The sequence below is a fragment of the Malaclemys terrapin genome, chromosome 2, assembly GCF_027887155.1.
Source record: "Malaclemys terrapin pileata isolate rMalTer1 chromosome 2, rMalTer1.hap1, whole genome shotgun sequence".
Classification (NCBI taxonomy): Eukaryota; Metazoa; Chordata; order Testudines; family Emydidae; genus Malaclemys; species Malaclemys terrapin.
In genome coordinates, this window is record NC_071506.1 from 172,208,261 (window position 1) to 172,228,812 (window position 20,552).

Here is a 20,552-nt window from a genome sequence, read left to right on the forward strand (position 1 = left end):
TTTAAATTGCAGAGTCAAACACTCAAAAGTTAGGAAATGTCAGAATTAAGGTTGCCTGTACAACCTTAATTTAACCCTCTTGTGTGCGCATATATATATATATTATGATAGTACATAATCATGTAATTAAAGACTGTTTTCCACCTGTTTCATTCAGTGCACACGAATGGTGCTCAATTAAAGAGCAGCCATTAATATGTTGTTTCCTTTGTGTTCAATGTGTGGTCCTAGGCTTGATTTACTGCACGCTATACAAACACTACTCTGACAACAGAATTATTGATTTCTTCAAGTGCTTTTCTATGGTGCTCATCATTATAGCATCTGAATCTGAACCAACATTAAAGAAGTTATTGTCAGAATACCCTGTGAGGTGAGGTGGTATTATCCCCTTTTTACAGAAGAAATACTGAGGCACTGAGAACAAAAGTATCCTTTAATTTTGTGTGCCCAATTTGAGATTTAGGATTGGATTTTTGAGAATATTTAGCATTATATAGCACTTCATATGTTCAGAGCACAGCTCCCATCAACATCAGTTGCATGTGTGAGTGCTCCCTGCTTCCCCCCTCCCCCCCCCCCCCCCGGTCCAGAAAATGAGGAACACAATTAGTGATCACATGTGAATAGTTTAGTTTAAATGACTTGACTAGCATCACATAGGAACTCTAGCACAGGCAGGGATATGATCCAGTTCTCTATGGCAGTGTTCATCTGCCTTAACTATGAAACTGTCCTTTCACTTTCGGTAGTCCCTTGTATCCTTCATGACACACCTGCAGACTTCTACAGCCAGATTGCTTCTCTACACAACCTTGATTTATCCCCAAGCAGCTCCATTCTGTGCATTGCATGAGGCAGAAATGGAAAGGTAGTAAATTATTTCTAATTGCATAATCTTTAACCATGAGGGTGATTAACCATTGGAACAAACTACCAAGGGAAGTGAAGTGGTAGATGCTCTCTCTCTCTAAGTCTTCAGATCAAGACTGGATGCAGACATAAGCTATTGGGCTCATGGCAGGGGTAACTGGGAAATTCTGTGACCTATACTATATAGGAGGTTCCTTCTGACCTATGCAAGTAATAAAGGCCTATTTTTTTCTCCCTGCGTTCAAGCACACCCATTACCTTTTCCTTTCCCTTCTAGTTCACACTTGTCTCCTGCTACATTTGAGATCTTCCCAACATTTCTTATATCCCCATTTATCTCCTCTTTGGTAAACATGGAGGGAGGCATTTTGGCTTTGCAGAGGGCAAGCTCCTTTTCTTGCCAGGCTGTCCTCTGCCTTCCTGCTGGCAGCTGTTCTATATAGTCTGGGTGTGAACTAAACGATGGGAAACCTTATTGTGAACTAAGGGGATGTCTACATGTGGAAACTCAGTATGTACTTCTGTTTACACTTCTAGTTAATTCAGCTTACATGTTGCTGTGTACCCGTTCACTAAGAAAATGTACAGAATCTACTCTGGGTGAAACACTGCCCCCAGTCATAAGTGATTATCATTGTCTAGTGAACCATTTTGTTGTCGCAAAAGTCATCATCCTATAAAGAATGTGTATGTGAAGGAGCTTTAAATCAGAAGCTAAAATATTTTTTTCTCTTTCCTATGTCACATCCTGTTTTTTTTTAACTAAGCATTAGTTTTTGGGAGACTATTAAATGATTATATTTCACTTCACTTATAAGCATTGTTTTCTAATGTATTATCTGCTTTCCTTAATAGGAGGCATGGCTTCGAATGAATTACCTTGTTGATTTCAAGCATCACTTCATGCGTCATTTTCCTTATTCTTTACAAGAAACAATTAAGCACAAAAAGAGAGATCCATACAAAAGGTATGAATAAAACAGGTGTCACTTTACATCTTTTTCTTTCATGAATAAGTGAGACCACATGTCTTAATGAGACACACAGCCTAGTATTAATCTTTCAGCATAGCAAAAGGAAAAAATACTTTGGGTGGATTTTTCTCTTTAAGAGATGGATATGGAGAGGTATTTAGATGCTGGTTATGTTGCTCTTAATTGATACCTTTAAAGAGTCTAAGATAAAATTTCTCGTATGAAACTAGATCTGGATGTTTTTATTATTTCAGAGAAACTAAAATGCAGAATCTTAGAAGTATAAGTATTCACTTATTAGAAATTGGTTCTCAATTTGTGGCCTGCAGGGCACTTGCTGGTGGATTCTCTAGGGGTGTTTGTTCTACTGGTGCTGCGTATCCTGTTTCCTGCAGTTAAATGTATTGAAACACAACTAAAATACATTTATTTTCTGTGTAGTTGTGGTAGGGTGTCGGATGAATGTGAAAGGAAGGTCCATAATATCTCTATTAAAATATGGTCCATGTTACAAGAAAGTGTGAGAGCCGCGGATTAGATAATGGATCAGTTCATGCATTATATCTTAGTAGTAGTAAACCAAAATCTATGATTTGTAGTGCATCTGGGCCCTAAGTGGCTGAGTAATGATATGAGGGAGAGTAAGACACTTCTCTCTCCAGGGCAGGGTTGATAAGCAGCTGTCTCTCCCTATCTATCCCTTGGCAGCACAACTGAACCAGTTTGGTGGAAATAATAATCTGCTGCTGGGAATGGCCAATAGCAGATTGCTTCCCTTCCCCACCCCCAAGCAAATACTGAAGGATTTGTGGCTTTCTGTGAGGCCATGTATAATAGTATGCCCTCACCTCAAGAGCACCCCATTACGCCTGGACATGTTGTTGCAAGGGGTCCTCATCTCTGGTATCTCCTTGCAGCTTCTTCTTCGGCTCTGTAATGGACCATCTCTGTCAGTATCTTCTCCTGATTGTCTCTATCTGGATGTTCTGTGGCCAAATCACACAAAAGTGCAATCCCCTTCCAGGGTCGATCTACAAGTCCAAATGTCTTCCAACTAATAATTCTTCTGCCCCTCTTGGGCTACACTTCTTGTGCTCTACTCCTGGGTGCTGCAGAGCTTCTCCTATGCTACTTTCTCCTAGCAGGTTTTTCCCCAGGGCCTCTAGGGGTATGTCTGCACAACATCTTGAATCAAGCCTCCCAGCTGAGGTTGACAGACTTGGGCAAGTTGGGCTCATGCTAGTGCTCTAAAAATAGCTGTATAGACAGTGATTTGAAGTTGTGGCTTGGACTCCGAAGCCCCATGGGGTTTACATTGGTGCAGCTACACTGATAGTTGAAATTCCATTGTAGGCTGTATCTGAATTACAGTTTCTCTGGCCTTTTCAACGGGTGGTGTGTAGCCTACAGGCACAATTTAGCCCTACATCAGGAAATAGTTCTGGTTGAAAGTGTGCATCAGTGGAGTCTACATAACAACCAGCAAGTGTTGTTAGAATTTCAATTTCTACTTCAACTCCCCTCAAAAACTGTAAAATTCTGAAAATGAACATTAAAGAAATGCACGCTTCATTAATGTCATATATATTCCTTCTTCATAACTCCATGCAAGTTACATCTCATCACCATATCTCTAAACTATGTCCCACCCTACCTCTAAGCTATAAGGCTATTTTGTTGGGTCAGTATAGAATCAATAATATATTTAATTAGACAAGTACTTCCCAAATTTCTGAAAGCAGAGCTCCCCTTCAGGAAAGTAAGACCTGTCACCCCTCTCCACCCCAAATCTCCACTATGTATGATTAAGGTCCATGCATCTTAATTTACAGATCTTCCATAAATTACTCTCTCTTGGCTAGTTCTTTTAGCCACTCCTCTCCTTTTGGGAAATGCTGCTGTAGATATTCAGATTACACTTGGACCAGAGCTCAAAGAGCCACTACTACTTTCCTGCATGCTTTCAGCAGTGAAATACATTAAATATCAGCAGTTAACTATCATCATTGGCTTCTGAGTTAGCACTCACTGAAATGAATGGGTCAGTTCTCAAATGAGGTAGTTCACACTTGAGAGCTGTTGTTTATCTTTGCAAACTCTGGCAGACATCTTTGAATTGATCACCTTCCACATTTGGAAGGGTTTATTTTTTTTTTAACCGAACAAACTAAAGACTAATTTTTTGTTTTTAATGTAAGATGGTACTCTGAAGGACAAATGAGGTCTGTCTGCAAGGCCCCAAACCCTGGTGCCTCACTCTGAAGGAAAGACAGAATTAGACCTAAAGATTTCAAAGCTAATTTCATCTCAACATGTGTTAGCAAATACCAGAGCTCCATACGTGTTCTTTTGGTATAATACATTGATGGAGTATTAAAACATCTTTATGAAATAAAAGAAAAATGCTATCTCTTTGGGTGGTAGAATATGCTAAATATATGGTGTTTGATATTATGGAATTATATGTAGGCTTTGCTGATTGATAAAATTACTTTTAAATTTAGCAATTTAAAGATTTACCAACTAACATTTTGTGCTGCTTAAAAAAAAAAAAAAAAAAAAAAAAAAGTAGTGAAATTCACTCTGTTATAGCACACTGGAAACTTCTAAATTGTGTTAGGCTAATAGTCTCGGGAGTGGAGGGGTGAGCATGGAAAGGAGTCATAATTATACTCCTGTCCTTCCTGGGACTGTTGTATAATCTTGCGAGCTCACTGGAGGTGTTGGGTGCTTATCATGTTTAAAAATCAGGTCATTTATTTATGTATCTAACCATAGATTGAAGAGCCTTAGTGAGGCTCCTATTTTTAAAATTTTTGCTTTAAACCTGTAGTGCTTAGACATTTTTTCTATATCATGATAACTTTGTGAAACATTAATACATTAAAAACTGCATTCATTTTTCATAAATATCCATATATGTATTTTACTTAGCACCAAGTACTGTATGACATCGTCAAACAGCGTAGATCATCTTTTATTGAATTTAACCCTGTGTGACATTATGGTTTCACTGGCAAGTGCTTCAACACTTCAAATGGATTCTGACTGGCTGGACATGATAAGAAAGTTTGTGACTGAAACCCTTCAGGATGGTTGCAGATTGAACGGCAAGCAGTTGAACAGATTGCTTGGAGTGACATGGAGACTAATGCAAATACAGCGAAACAAAGGTAAGAGTAGTTAGCAGGCAGTTGTCTTTAAAAAACAAATATTTCCTATGCAAGGAAATGTTCTGTGTCTCTGATTAACTCCTGCAGTCTAAGGTGGATGGGGTACAAAGTTAAGAATGTCCTAAAATGTTTTGTAGTGTGTTCTGTCCACAGAGTAGTTGTATTTCACTGTATATATCCCCTACTTCACAGGGCATTGAGAATTGCCGATTAAAGAGTTTTGTAAAGCACTTTTAGATTCTTTGATGAAACATGCTCTAAAAGTGAAAAGCAATAGGAGTAGTATATTTGTGTATCTGTAGCCATTTTCTCTTACCTTTAAGTAAAAAAAGAAGAGGAAAAAGAGATCACTTTAATGAATAAGGAAATTCATTTACATCTGCATTTTATAGATCACAGTTAATCAGTATTTCTTGAGGCCATTTCAGTGTTCCATTCTATGTTTAAAATCATTTCCATGGTTTGTAAGTGTGCCTTTGTAATTGTAAGAAGGCCGTCATACTGCTATAATGACATGGAATGACAAGCTCACATTAATGAAAGCCTGTGTTAAGTAACACTGTATTTTCCAGTGTTGCATTAATTTTCCTTTCCAAGAGAGGGCACATCTGCTGTCACTTCTAGGTCCAATGCAGAATGGCTTTCTTTCAGCTGCCTTTCCTTGATTGTGTTACAGGTGAAATATTGCTGGGCCCTTATGCTGCTCGGTTATGCTGCTGAGGACTCACTCAGGCTATGTCAACACTTAGGGCTTGTTTACACTACCACTTTTGTCAGTATAACTTATGTCACTCTGGGGCATGAAAAAAACATCCCCCTGAAGAACATAATTTACATTGACAGAAGTGCTGGTGGGGACAGCGCTATGTCAGTGGGAGAGTGTCTCCCGCTGACATAGCTGCTGTCGTTTGTGGAGGTAGTTTTATTATATCGACGGGAGAGCTCTCTCCCTTTGGCATAGAGTGGCTACATGAGCGATTTTACAGAGGTACAGCTGTGCTGCTGTAAGCTCGCTAGTGTAGACATGGCCTTAAAATGCTCAGCAGCACACTCCCATTATAGCGCTTCTGTGTCGCTGCTACCTATGCTGACAGGAGGGGTTTTCCGATCGGTATAGGTAATCCACTGCCCTGAGAGGAGGTAGTTAGGTCAATGGAAGAATTCTTTCATCAACTTAGCACTGTCTACACATGGATTTAGCTTGGCTTAACTGTGTTGCTCGGGGGGTGAATTTTTCATGCCCCTGACCAATGTAGTTAAACTGACCTAATTTTGTAGAGTAGACCAGGCTTCAAAGAGTGGAAGTTTGCCCTGAATCTAAAAGTGGCAGTTGTCAGGCTCATCCTGATATGGTAGTAGTGCCCAGCCAAGTGCATTCTACAGATAATGCTCTGCATTTGGGATCTGAGTTTCACTTTGGATGGTATCAGCAGAGGAGTTTCCATGGGCTGCAAGTGATGTTATGTAGTGTGGTGTAGAATGAGAGGTGATCTGTGAAATAGCATGAATACTTTACCCATTGAAGGCTTTACAGATAAGGACCAAGTTCTAGAAGTAGATCTGGATTCATATGGGGATTCACAGTAGTGTGTGGTGTACCAGGGTTGGGCTATGTGTGTGGAACTAGCTGTGTCCAGATGGAGCATGCTGTGTCTGGATCCGACATGGGTAGGTCTTCTGCATCTGAATGGAAATGGTGAAATCTGTTGATCCTGGATAATCAAAGGTCAAGGAAAGAAGGAATTAATGGCCAATGCAGGTATTTGAATGTCTGTTAACAGTAATGTGTCCAATAGGACCCAGAGAAACCAACTTTACAACTAGAGGGCTGATGCCTCGATTAGAGTGTGAGGTGGGAGCTCCTACCTGCTTTTCAAATGCTCTCCCATTCCTAACAGTGTCACCTTCTTAGCATTCAAATAGATTGTCTGTCTGTGATTTTCAGTATTCATTCATTTTCATTCTTTTATTATTTTTCATTTTGAAATTCTTTAATACTTTAAAAACTTGTATGCTACGTGGGTTTCATGTAGTTCTTTATCTAGCTTTGTAATTTTAATTGTCTGAGGAATTTCACACTGCAAGCATTATTTCAAGATTTGTCTGTGAAGGCTCATTGTTGTACATCCTGCAGAAATTGATACCAAAATGGTTTATTCCCAGGATTTGGATTTTACATAGAAATGGGTATTTTAAAATATTTTATTAGCTCCTCAATAGATATTCTTAATGTAATGAAGATAAAAAGCACTTTTAAATTTCACATTTTTTACATGTTTTTTCTTTCTAGTGGCAACAGAGACTTTGATAAAAGCAGTATATTCACTATACCAGCAGAAGAATCTCCTCTTTCCTGTTCGTATGTTGCTTTTGAAATTTTTTAGCAGGGTTTATCAGAAAGAAGAGTTGAGCACTCAAAGAATCAGGTAAAGATTTTTTCTTTATTTTTAAAAATTTTAACCTTGCAGATTTAGTCTCAAAGTCTAGGTCATGAACTTCCACAGTAGCACAAAGCTTGTGATACAGAACAAAAGCTCATTTGGGGAAAGCTCAGAAGATGTCCATTTGCTCCATTTGTCACAATTTCTTCCCCACTGCCAGAATTGTTTTGGAGAATTTGGCCAATCTGGGCTCAAATATAATTTATTACCTAATTTCTATTTCCAGTACATTTAAGCGTGTGTAAAATTTTAAATAGTTAATTATCCCAGTTCATTCATTAAGCAGAGGTTTTTAAATTTCTTTTTAGCCTTGAAATTCCACACATGACTACTTTTTAAATCATTTAAATGTGTGGCAAAGATGGGGATTTGCAGAAATAGATATATTAGGAAATTTGATCGTTTACATTTAGCTTGGTAAAGAATTAAATGGAACTACAAATTGAACCTCAGAGTTACGAATGCCTTGGAAATGGTGGTTGTTCATAACTCTGAACAAAATGATATGGTGGTTGTTGCAAAAGTTTACAACTGAACATTGACTTAATACAGCTTTGAAATTTTACTATACAGAAGAAAATGCTGCTTTTAACCATCTTAATTGAAAAGAAACAATGACAGAAAAAGTTTTTTCTTCATCAAATCTTTTTTTAAACTATCCCTTTATTTTTTTTAGTAGTTTACGTTTAACACAGTACTGTACTGTATTTGCCTTTTTTTTTAATTATATTTTGGGGTGGGCTCTGCTGCTGCCTGATTGTGTACTTCCAATTCCAAATGAGGTGTGTGGTTGACTGGTCTGTTCGTAGCTCTAGGGTTTTAATGTATGTAAATTGTTGCTGATGTGACATCTAGGATTGCAGTATTTTTCCTATCTCCTTTTTTAGTAGGGATAAAATGTGAGTTCTGTGAGAATTACGTCTGTACATCCAGTGTTTGGATGTACACCCATATTGCTTTTGCACTAGTACCTTCACAGAGTCCCCTTTTATCTCTGAATATTTGGCCCTGAGTATATAAAAGACAACATCCAGTTTCTTTCCTGTATCTATGGTGCAGAAACGGTTTTTTAATACACATGTCTACATTTCACTAGCTGCTAGGAGTGTTGATTAGTATACTTTGGATATCTTATTCCCAGAAATAATTATTTTTAATGTTTTAATTATGTTTAATGTTAATAATAATAATAATAATGATGTGAAGCCTTTTTATATGATCATGAATGTGTGATTCCACCACAGCCCAGTTAACAGCTGTGGAGCTTTCCAGAGTTGCTCTTGGTTCTTATTTAAAAAGTAATGGAACTGTGTATAGAGTGTAAGCATTTTGGGGCAGGGACTGTCTTTTTTGTAATGTATGCGTGTAACCTTGCACAGCGGGGCCCTGATCCCTGTTGGGGTCCTCTAGGCACTACTGTAATAGAAATAATATAATAATAATAAAAGCTGTAGTAATAACTTGCTCTAGCTCAATAGTGGCTGAGCACTGTGCCTTTACTCATTCTGTTGATACTGAGATGGTCGAGTAAGGCAAAATATGGGAGTTTATATTCTGTGCCCCATGTAAAGCAAAGAAGTCAGAAACAGATGAATGTGCCCTGCTGTCTGGGAGACTTAAGGAAAGGTCACTCCCTGAGAAGATGTTCTGTCCCCAATTTACTTACCATATCCATCCAAACCAGAATAAAAGTTACTGTTTATGCAGAAGGCACTTAAACTGGTTTTCCAGGATTTGTGTCCCTCTGATTCCTGGTTGATTCTAAAGATCCCATCTAAATCAGGGAGATCTTTGATCCGAACTACTTGGATCTAAGTCCTCAGATTTGCCTGATTCCTCGTCTTCTGAGACTTTAGGCACTTTATCCAGTGCTTCAAGAGGAGAGAGTAGGAGTGCCCAGGCTAAGTGGTGTCAAATAACTAGTCTGTTGTGTGTTCTAGGACAGACTGTTGCCTCAGTTCCTGAGACCTACAGGTACTGCACTCATGGTAACAGAATGCTCTTCAGATATGGAGGGGAAGAATATTGTTCCTAACAATTCATCTACAATTCCACTTGTTGGTTCTATCCAGTCTCTGATCCTTCACTCAAATAGGAATATAATTCTCTTCTGCAATGATTTCATCATGATCCCCTCTTAGAAAAGCCATGTGTTCTCTGTAGTAAGCCTGATGTACGTTCTCTGGCAAGTACTCTGGTTGCAGCAGACCGGAAGTTCTGGGGCAGCTTCAGGCAAATTGAAAAGGGATGTATTCTAGAATTAAATATGAAAATATACAATACAATCAATATGGTATTTCATGTTATTAAATTTTAATTATTCTTGCATTTTCAATATGTCGCAGATTTTTACATCGATGTATAATTACTTTGTAGCACTGGCATTTCTTTAGGGGATATTTGAGGATTAGGCTTCCAAGGAGGTGGTTTGTGCTTGTGGAGTATGCATATTAGTTGGATGCCTTTGCTCTATATAATGAAATGGATTATCTGGATGTTTCTACTATTCCAGGAAATAATTGACAATTTAAATAGCAAAAGTTTTGTTTCACAGTAAGCCACCCCTTACTGTGAGTTGGAACTTCAAGTGGTCTCTGCACATTCCCACTCCTGGGATGTGCTAGTAATGCAGCTCTGCTCTCCTAGCAGTGCCGGTTGGAGTGCTCTCCTCTTACTGTTACTGAATATTCTGAAGGTGAAGCTATGAGAGGGATTGTGATGCTTCAGCCACCTCAGTTCTTTCCATCAGGGGTTGCAGACAGACCAGAAACCTCATTAGTTTCCTCCAACCAGGATCTTTGAGTCAAGACTCTCACGTTGTTAGCTAGCTTTCAGTTGGTGTCAGATTAGTCTTTTAAATTTTGTCTTTTTAAAAATTATTTATTTCTTTATTTAGTTCATTTTAGTCCATTCCCAACCTCCAGCACTGATCTGCGCATCTTCAAGGAAAAAGGTGTTTGCCTTGGGGAAGGTTATTCTCTATTTTGCTGAGCCATATGCAACACTTTGACCCGAAGGGCTCATAAGGAGCATCAAAACTGGCTAAAAGCTTGCCTTCTCCAGGAAGCCTTTGCAACCAAGTCCTCTGATTTAGAATGCTTAGGATTTGGAAGTACAGATAGGTCTCCTTCAGGGACTAAAGAGCAGCATAAGACCCCTTCCAAGATCTCTGCTACCAGGGTAAAATCTAATATCCTGGTACTGAAGGATCTGCAACCATTGGAGTTGGCTGTCTAACAAGATGAGCCCTCTCAGATGTTGACCTCCATTAGCAGAGCCAGTCTTCAGGAATGTAATCCTTTGGATCAGACACCTCTGGTTCCAAGCAAAGAAATGGCACAAATATTGGCCTCTGTTAGCAGAGCCAGTCTGCACTGGGACCCCTCAGATCCCATAGTCTCTATTTCAAGTGCATCTTCAGAACCCAAACCAAAAGCTAAGGGCCATGATGGTCTCATATCCCAATAAAAGGCTCATACCCTAATGTAACAAGCATTTTAGTTCCCAAAAATTGCCAGGAAAAGGTGATGGAAACATCTTCAGATTCTTTGACGCCATCTGCTTCCATGGTTATGGTAGTGGCTCAAGTACATAAATCACATCCTCAGTTGGGGATCCATACTCTGATCCAAAACCACTCCTGTTCAGGGATCCTCAGAGCAGAAAAATATGGGAATAAATAGAAAAATTAAAGGGTCAGGTATCCCTTTTCCCCACTGAGAGAGAGAAAAGGAAAGAATCCTCCCAATTACAGGTTTTCCCCTGAGGTTTTGCGTCCTCCTTCCAGACATCTACAGGTTCGCCTGGGAAGTTTGCTTTGATATTTTCTGTACTACTTACCAAGGCCAATACTGTCTCCAATCCAAACTACCTTAGATCCACATTTGGATCCCCAATTAGATCTTGGCCTTGATATACCACCCCGAGTTAGATGGTCTTACTGGTCTTCACCTAACACTTACAAGAATGCTGTCCCTTCTCTCAGAGGCAACAGAGTAAACCTCTCACATCAGATCTGACTCATTTGGCTATGTCTACACTTCCACTTCAGAGATACTGTGCTCCCGTATTAGGCCCTGGTACGTTATCAGAGGATGAACCGGAAGCCTCCACTGCATTCCAGGATACTGACATGGAACCTGATGACCAGATGTCTCATGATGATGTGGCGGGGTCTCCTCAGGTGCTTCTCCATGAGAAGATGAGATTCCATTTCATGAGCTGGTAGAAAGAATGCTGAGTTATAATGCTGAAAACATCCTGGGTCAGAGTGGAAATGACTTCTCATCCTGTGTTTGATATTTAGAGCTTTCCTTCAAACAGTAAAATCACACTTACCATAGTGGAAGGCTAAGAGCATATGGTCAAATCCTGTAGTGGGTCAAACTGTCTAAGAAGGTGGATGAGCTTTAGTTCAAATTACGTTTGTTAATCTTGGCATCAGTTAGCTCCTTGCTATCCACTCAAGATTGATTTAGAACTGTCAGCTTACAGGATGCATATTTCCATATTGCTCTCAGACCTTTACGTCAAAAATACGATCATTTCATCATAGGAGATTATCACTTCCAGTATGGAGTTCTCCCTTTTGGCTTTGTGACTGCATCTCGAGTATTCACAAAGTGCCTGTCTGCAGCATCAGCACAATTGAGATGGCAGAGTATCCATGTTTACCCCTATTTAGATGATCGACTCTCTAAAGCATCTTCTCAAGAGGATTTTCCACAGCTATTGTCCAGACGTACTCCTGATTTAGAACAAATGAAAAACAACACACGACTGGGACTCTAAATTGGGGCGGGGGAGGAAGCATATAGCTCCTATATAGTCAATGGAGTTTATTTGGGCAGTTCTGGATTCCCAGGAAGGCAGAGCCTTCTTTCCAGAAGACAGATGTGTGAAAATCCTGACAGTAATAAAGACTCCATGAAAAGCACTTTCAGGCAGTTATCTTACTCAAAATCATAGGCAGGGCTGTCCTTCGCCATAGGCAGAATAGGCAGTCGCGTAGGGCACCGCTCTTCCAGGGGCACCACACACACTGCCGGACAGACGGCAAGCAGTGGAGCATGTAAGAGCTGCGCTGGGTCCTAGAGAGAGCCGAATGCCTGCAGCACAGTCTGAGGGAGGGGATTGGCTGCTGGGGTCTCTGGGAAGGGGTGGGGGAAGGAACTCACCTGTGATTGTGACTCTCTCCCCCGGCGTGAGGTGAGGCAGACTGGATGGCTCTGGCAGTATCCTTTGTTTGCCCCCCCCCCCCCCCCACGGAGCACCACCCCTTTCCCCCTCCCCCCCACAGAGCACCCCTCTCTCCCTCCTCCCCTCCGGCAGGGCTGGGTTGGGTGAGGTGCTAGGGAAAGTGTGTGTGTGGAGGGTGTGTGTGTGTGTGGGGGGGGAGGGGGGGGGTTGCGTGCGGACTCTGAGGAATGAACGTGAAACTAACTCACTTCCTCCGCAGCTAGCCAGGGTTGGAATGCCACACACAGCTGGCTGGGCTGGGGAAAGGGTGACCAGTGTGAAAAATCAGGACAGGGGGTTGGGGTAGGGTGACCATATGTTCCCACTTTTATAGGGACAGTCCCAATTTTTTTTTTCTTAACCCTCCACCCCCTGTCCTGATTTTTCACACTTGCTGTCTGGTCACCCTAGGTGGGGGTTAATTGGTGCCTCTATAAGACAAAGCCCCAAATATCGTGACTGGCCCTATAAAATCAGGACATCTGGTCACCCTAGCTGGGGAGTGCGTCTCTCCCCCGGGCTGGCAGCGATCCATCTCATCCAGGGGGAACTGTGCAGGGCAGGATGAGCTGCTGTGACTCCGTGGGTGCCCCGCCCCTGAGATCAGATGGTGTGCTAACTTCACCATGGTCCGTTGGGCTGGCGGTGGTGCCCAGTAGCATGTGATTGGCCCTGAGGGCTTGCTGCTGCTGTTGCCACGCTGCACCCAAAGAGGTGGATTTTGGGGTCCTGCGGTTTTCCACCTCTCTCCTCCTCTACTGCAGCTGTGGGACCAGCAGGCTGGGGGTGAGCCAAGCATGAAAGCAGGACTGTTGCCATTTAGATTGTCATTTAACAACTTTGTTTGCCAGAAATGCTTGCTAACAATCCTGAATCCAATTTCAATATTTTTTTTTAAAAAAATCAATATCTTAGCCAAAAACAGAAAATTAAGTTGTTGACAATTATTTGTGACAGGTTTGGTTTGGGGCAGGGAGTGGGCCAGTTTTCATCAGAGAAACAAAAAATGTTGACTGGCTTTCCTATAGCCCTGTTACTGCTGAATAGAGCCCTCCAACAACTGTAATATGCTCATCTCCTTACTAGTGTATAGAGTGACCATCTGTTGTACTAAGATTCTCTTGCTTTTTTTCCCAGTGAGTCAGTATAGCTTTTGCCAGCCCAGAAGTTGGGCAGCCAATGTCTTACGTTTTCACAATGTTTTGTCCAACTTTCATAAAGTAAATACATGGTTAATATGAGTTAAAAAGGCCAGGGACACTTTCTTGTGAAGAATCTGTGCAGCAGATCATGCTAGAGCTGTGAAAATGTCGTTTATGATGGAACTTTAGAGGCAGTGATTTATCCTGTATTTCTGGCAGTGCCCAAAATGTGCTGCTATTGCTCACGTCTTTCCAAAGAAAAATAAGGCACAATAGGACTTCTGTAACATTTCTGTGCTACCTTAATCTAGATGAGATGATTCTGTACTGACTTCATTCTTGTCACTTGGTACTTTACCTAGGAGTAAAACTAGGGTTATATTTTCCCACTGCTTGGAAACCCAGCTTATTAAACTGGATAATGCCATTGATCTATTTACAGTATAAGGTTGATATAGAGTTGTAACTAACATTAAGACTGATGACCACTATACATTTAAAACTAAAAAGTGGCTTTGCAAAAATGACCTGGGTTTCCAACTCTACCGTGTCTCAATCAGGGCGGAGCGCCTTGTGAGGTGTCTTCACACTAGCTCAAAGTCACAGACTCACGGCTATATTCTATTATTTGCTTCATTCTGTCAATAAATCAGATTTTTTTTCTATAGGGCTACTTCTTTAGTGCTAGTCCACCAGCATTACAGTGTGCTTAATTAAGCTGAACTGTTTTTAATAAAGTGCATGTGGCAAGTTTTCCAATACTGTAAGCTTATGTTTGTGTTGCTAAGAGCAAGTCAGGCATAGGGGCACCAGTTTAATAATCCCGCCTAGGGCACCATAAATCCTAAGGACGGCCCTGGTCATAGGCCTCATGTCTTTAGGCACCTACCACAACCCCTTATGCTTGCCTCAGATGAGAATGATTCAGCCGTTGGCTAACAAAGAACCGTCTGCCAGTCTTGGACAACACATTTTCCAAGCTGACAACTCTCAGAGAGATACTCTTATCCCTCAACTAGTGGACTTAATGTTAGTGTTTTGAAAGGAGTAGCATTCAACACATCAGCTACAGTCATCTCCGACACTTCAAACTTGGGATGGGAAGCTCACTTCAACAGCTCAGCAGTCCATGGCCATTGGAACCCCCTAGGAAGGAAATCTGCCTATCAGTGTGCTAGAATTAAAGATTAATCTGTTGGGTTAAGTCCTTTCTCCTTCATCTGGAAGGGAAAGTTGTCCAAGTACACCTCTACCTGATATAACGCGACCCGATATAACACGAATTCTGAGAACGCGGTAAAGCAGTGCTCCAGGGGGCCAGGGCTGCGCACTCCGGCGGATCAAAGCAAGTTTGATATAACACGGTTTCATCTATAACGCTCCCGAGGACAGCATTATATCAAGGTAGAGGATTAGTAACACAGACAACATGGCAGCAGTATTCTATGTGGACAAACGGGGAAGAGCCCATTCCAGTCAACTGTGCAAAGAAGCAATGGCATTGTGGAACTGGTGCATCCAGCAACATATTTAACCCACAGCTGATCTTGTGGGCAAAGACAGCAGCCTGGCAGACCAATTAAGGGAGACAGGCAAGAATAGCACATAAGGTAACTGAAGACTTCAGTTGTAGATGAGATACTCTCTCTATAGGGCTATCCAGACATACACTTGTTTGCAACCAGACACAATTCAAAATGCCTGACATTTTGTTTGAGAGAAGGAGCAGACAACCGGTTCATATCAGATGTATTTCTGTTCAGCTGGATAATAGGTCGTCTTTATGCCTTTCCTTTCCCATTTCCTTCAGTTCAGAGTCCAGAAAAAATAGACAGGCTAAAGTGTCAGCAACTTTGATTTGCAACAGAATAGGTGAGACAACAATGGCTTCAAGATTTTCTTCATCTACCTAAAGGGACCTCTTGGTTTTTCCCAGTAACCACTTATCCAACAGAATGGTCTGATTTATCACTCAAACATGTGCTGTCTGCATTTGACAGCGGGGCCATCGAACTCTGACAGACTTTAAAAAGTCTTGCTTTTTTGAAATTCAGCATGTCCCAATAAATTCTAGGAAACAGTCATATCACCACCCTTTTGTGACTTCAGATGGAAGAGATTTTTAATCTAGGACAATAATAACATAGTCCCAGAAACATCTTCTATTTACTCCATACTTGAATATGTACTTCAGTTAAAGCTATTGGGACTTTATATTGTCTGTGAACATCCACGTAGCCATTTTGGTGCACCATGCATTAATTGATAAGACAGTATTCACACATGATATAGTCAAGAGGTTCATGAAGGGATTAGTAAATGTTTATTCTCCAGTTTGAGTAATCACTGATGTGGGATCTCAACCTAGTACTTACTCAATTTGTGACTCCCTCTCCCCCTGGAAATGTTCCTTATTTCACCTTTCAGTCAAAACAGCCTTCATTATAGCAATCACATCTTCTAGAATAATAAGCAAATTATAGGACCCATGGCTGACCAACTTCTTTGCTGTCACCCACAATGACAAAGCAGTCTTCCATCTCATCCTGAGTTCCTTTCCAAAGTGGTAAGAGTTCTGCCTCATCAGCAGGGTGGATAAAAATCAATGATTTAAAAAAACAAACAAAAAACCAAACAAACGGATTTTTGTATTGAAATAGGTTTTTTCCTCAAAAAGCATTTTATCAAAAAAATCCTATCTAAAGATACATTATAGCTCAAAGATATCTCATCATGGAATAGGGATTATAAATTCTAATTCTATAGTATGAGACAATATATTCATGTAATGTTTAAGAAAAGTTTTGTAAATGAGTTCCAATAGTTCATGGATTAGGGACCCAATCTTATGGAGTTCCAGGGGCTTCTGTATAGATTAACCTAAATAATCTTTGTATCTACCCAGTGGGACTGAGTGCTAAGTCTAGAAGATACCATCAGAGATGCTTAGTTTTGCAGTTCTCAAACTGTGGATTTGTGTCTCCAGAGATAACATGCTCGTTAATAGCAAAAATGTTTTTAAATAAATAATATATAGAGGTGAGAAATAACAGACCTCAACCCTATTGCCCCTTTGCAAATTTGTGTACACACAGTCAATCCCTTACCTCTCTCTAAAAGTGCAAAGTTTCAAAAAGTTCAATGAATAGAAGATTGTTGGCCACAGAATAGATGTGGACAAGGAGAAGAAGTCGAGATAAATGTGAGAAGGGAGGGACAGGCAGTAGAAACAAAAGTGAAACTGTTTGAGGAGCATATTCCAGAAGTCTTGAGGTCTTTCTGAGTGTAGCCTTCATTGATTTGAGATCTACCATACCATTCTCTGACTAGAAGAGAGAACCTATAATGGCAGCAGGCCATAAAAGAAACCCACTTTGAGTCTCATCTATCTCTGAGTTGTGAAGAATATGTATTAAGGTTGTAACAACCAACAAGAATGCACTTTTATGTAGAAATCCATGATTAAATGGAGTCTTCCTGATTAGTGATTTAAATCAAATCCACCCTGCTCATCAGTCCATTAACTAACTGGTATTCTATAATAAACGTGCTAACAATGAACTTACATATATCATTTAATAAAACATACATTCAGCCTTTCTCTCTCTAGGGGTGAATCTGGAAATGATGACAGTGTTTTGGATCTATGGGGTAGATCGGGCTAGACTCCGAAGCATACTTCTGTGTCCTGGATGTAGTCCTGCAGCAAATTCAGAAACTGTAGAATGATCATATACATGTGACCCTCCATATGACTGAATGGGATGGATAGGTTCCAGAAGCAGAGGTTTGAGGTGCCTCTCAGAGATCAGGGGACCTGTTGAGTGAACCTCATGCTCCTACTCAGGTAGCATTGAGTTTGAGCCTGAGATGTACATGAGTAATTCAACTAATTATTTCCAATATACATCACCTTATATTTGTTTATAAGACATTTCACTTGTCATTGTGCTGCCCTTTTACATAGATTTAAGTCCCTCTGGAGTTCCTCTCATTCTTTTCTCCTCTTGACTAACCTCAGTAATTTTGTCACCTCACTCCATCATCCTTCCCCTTTCTCTTCCCCTTCTTATCCACTTGTTCTAACATCTCTTTTGACTCCTTGCTCTTTGACAATGATGTCTCACTCTTTCACAGTATTTTTTATTACCTGAAGAGAGCAGGTCTGCAGTAGGTATCTTAACATCTGTAGCTTCACCACAATGCTCCTTTGCTCTTCAAATGTTCTATTTTTCTCCCCGGTAGTCCAGCAGACTGAATCTCGCACAGTCTGTCCAAATCTTTAGTCTTTGCATCTGATGCACATAAATATAATTTCTTCTTTGCCTATTTCTTTTCAAAATTTTCTTAGTTCTTCTCATTTCCATCTTCTATTTTACATGCCATACATTGTTCCTTGGGCTGCATTTCTGTTTTCTGGAAGATATCTGTTTTGCTCAAATAATCTCCTATATTTTACCATTAAACCATTTTTATTGTCTTTTTTGTTTTTGTTTTTTTAATTTCTGAGAGTCACTTGTGGTATACATTCTGAGCCTGATATTAATTTCCTCTGATTTTAGGGCCTCCCTTAACTAATTTCCCCATTTAAAAAATAATACCCTCTTTAAAGTTTGGAATACTACTTGAAATTTTTTTTTTAAGATATCGAGAAAAGGAACTGAGTGCCTTGAGGACCATGCTCCCTTTTATACCCTTAGGCGTAAACTTTTGAAGCCAATCAGAAGCACTCATGCATAAGGCTACGTTTTAGTCACGGGTATTTTTACTAAAAGACATGGACAGGTCCTGGGCAGTAAACAAAAATTCATGGACCTGCTGTGCTGGGGAGGGGGGGAGTCGGGGGCCCTGAGACTCACCCAGGGGGTGCCTGAGCTGCTCAGGCAGCTCCTGGGCCAGCCACACGGGGCTGCTGCAGAAGTTACAGAGGTCATGGAAAGTCACGGGCTCTGTGACCTCCGTGACAAACACAGAGCCTTACTCATGCAGCCTCAAAGATCACACTTCCACTCTCCAGAACAGGGGAGGGCAAACTATGGCCCGCGGGTCAGATCTGGCCCATCAGGGCTTTCAATCCGCCCTGCAGGGATTCCCAGCCTCGTGGCGCAGCGGAGCTAAGGCAGGCTCCCTGCCCGCCCTGGCCCCGCGCCGCTCCTGGAAGCGGCTGGCACTACATCCCCGCAGCCCCTGGCAGGGGAGCAGAGGGCTCTGTGCGCGGCCCTTGCCTGCAGGCACCGTCCCCCGCAGCTCCCATTGGCCGTGAATGGCCAAGTGGAGCTTTGGGGTGGGTACCCGCAGGTGAGGGCATCACCCGGCGGAGGTGCCTGCCCCACCCCACCCCCAGGAGCAACTGCCAGACATGCTGGCCAATTCTGGGAGCAGCGCGGGGCCAGGGCAGGCAGGGAGCCTGCCTTAGCCCTGCTGCGCGCTGCTGCCATCCCAGAGCCGCTTGAGGTAAGCTGGGCCGGAGCCCACATCCCGCATCCCTCCTGCACTCCAACTCCTTGCGCTGAGACCTCTAAGCCCCTGCCGTGAGCCCCCTGCCGTACCCCCCCTGCACCTCAAGCCCCTGCCCTGAGCCCTCTCCCACACTCCGCACCCCCTCGTGCACCCCTGCCCCAAGCCCCCTACCCCACCCATCCTGCACCCCAACCCCCTGCCCTGAGCCTCCTGCTGCACACCGCACCCCCCCGACACCCCATCCCCCTTCCCCAGCACTACATTCATGGCCCTGCATACAATTTCCCCACCCAGATGTGGCCCTCGGGCCAAAAAGTTTGCCCACCCCTGCTCCAGAAGCATCTGGATAAGCAGTAGCATGGACATGCTCAATCTTTGGGTGTGAATCTGTAGAAGCAATATACTTCAAGAACTGTGCTTACTGTTCAGTACACTGTAATGAACTTTTTCTTTTCCTTGGATGGGGGAGATACAGGAGACGTATCTGTAACTGTTTAAATACATTGTTGGAAACATGGATAGACTGTATTTAGTAATAAAAAATAACAATGCACGTTTAAAACCTTCATGATCAAATGAGGGAAGTACATGAATTCATGGAAGTTCATTACATAATTCATTCAAAAATATCCTTTAAATAATGGAAATATTGGGAGGATTGAATAATGCAACACACTTGTTTGTAAATATATACTTGGCTAAATGTAATCCAACTGCTATGCTTTCTGAAAGGGAGAATAATGCCTCTCTAATCTGTTAAAGTTCTTTAGAAAAAATATAGATAAAGGAGTTATGATGGACATAATTTAAAAAAAAAAAAGCTTTTTATAAGGTCTCTGATAAAAACAAACAAAAACCTTGCTCCTAATTAGGAATATAAACCATGAGATAAGAGATCAAATCCTGTGGATTAAAGAGTGGGAATGGTTAGACAAAATGTCAGTCCTAGGGCAGGGGTCAGCAAACTACGGCCCGCGGGCTGGATCCTGCCCCTCAGGGCTTTGGATCCGGCCCCTGGGCGGGGGGGGCAGAGGGCTCCATGCATTGCACTTGCCTCCAGGCACCGCCCCTCGCAACTCCCATTGGCTGGGAACGGGGAACTGGGGCCAATGGGAGCTTTGGGGGAGGTACCTGGAGCCGCGGCAACGGCAGCACACATGGAGCCCTCCGCCCCACCTCCCCCAGGGGCCGGAGCGCTTCCTGGAGTGGCGCGGGGCCGGGGACAGGGCAGGCATGCAGGGAGCCTGCCCT

General features: G+C 41.8%; 1 protein-coding gene across 1 annotated transcript in view; it reads left to right on the forward strand.

Moving 5' to 3' along the window:
• TEX10 (testis expressed 10) overlaps window positions 1–20,552 on the forward strand; it is a 121,154-nt gene that overhangs the window by 25,352 nt on the left and 75,250 nt on the right. Inside the window, exons 5-7 of the mRNA XM_054018625.1 lie at window positions 1,729–1,841; window positions 4,782–5,020; window positions 7,311–7,446. Coding sequence (XP_053874600.1) covers window positions 1,729–1,841; window positions 4,782–5,020; window positions 7,311–7,446 — 488 coding nt within the window. The remainder of the gene's footprint in view (window positions 1–1,728; window positions 1,842–4,781; window positions 5,021–7,310; window positions 7,447–20,552) is intronic.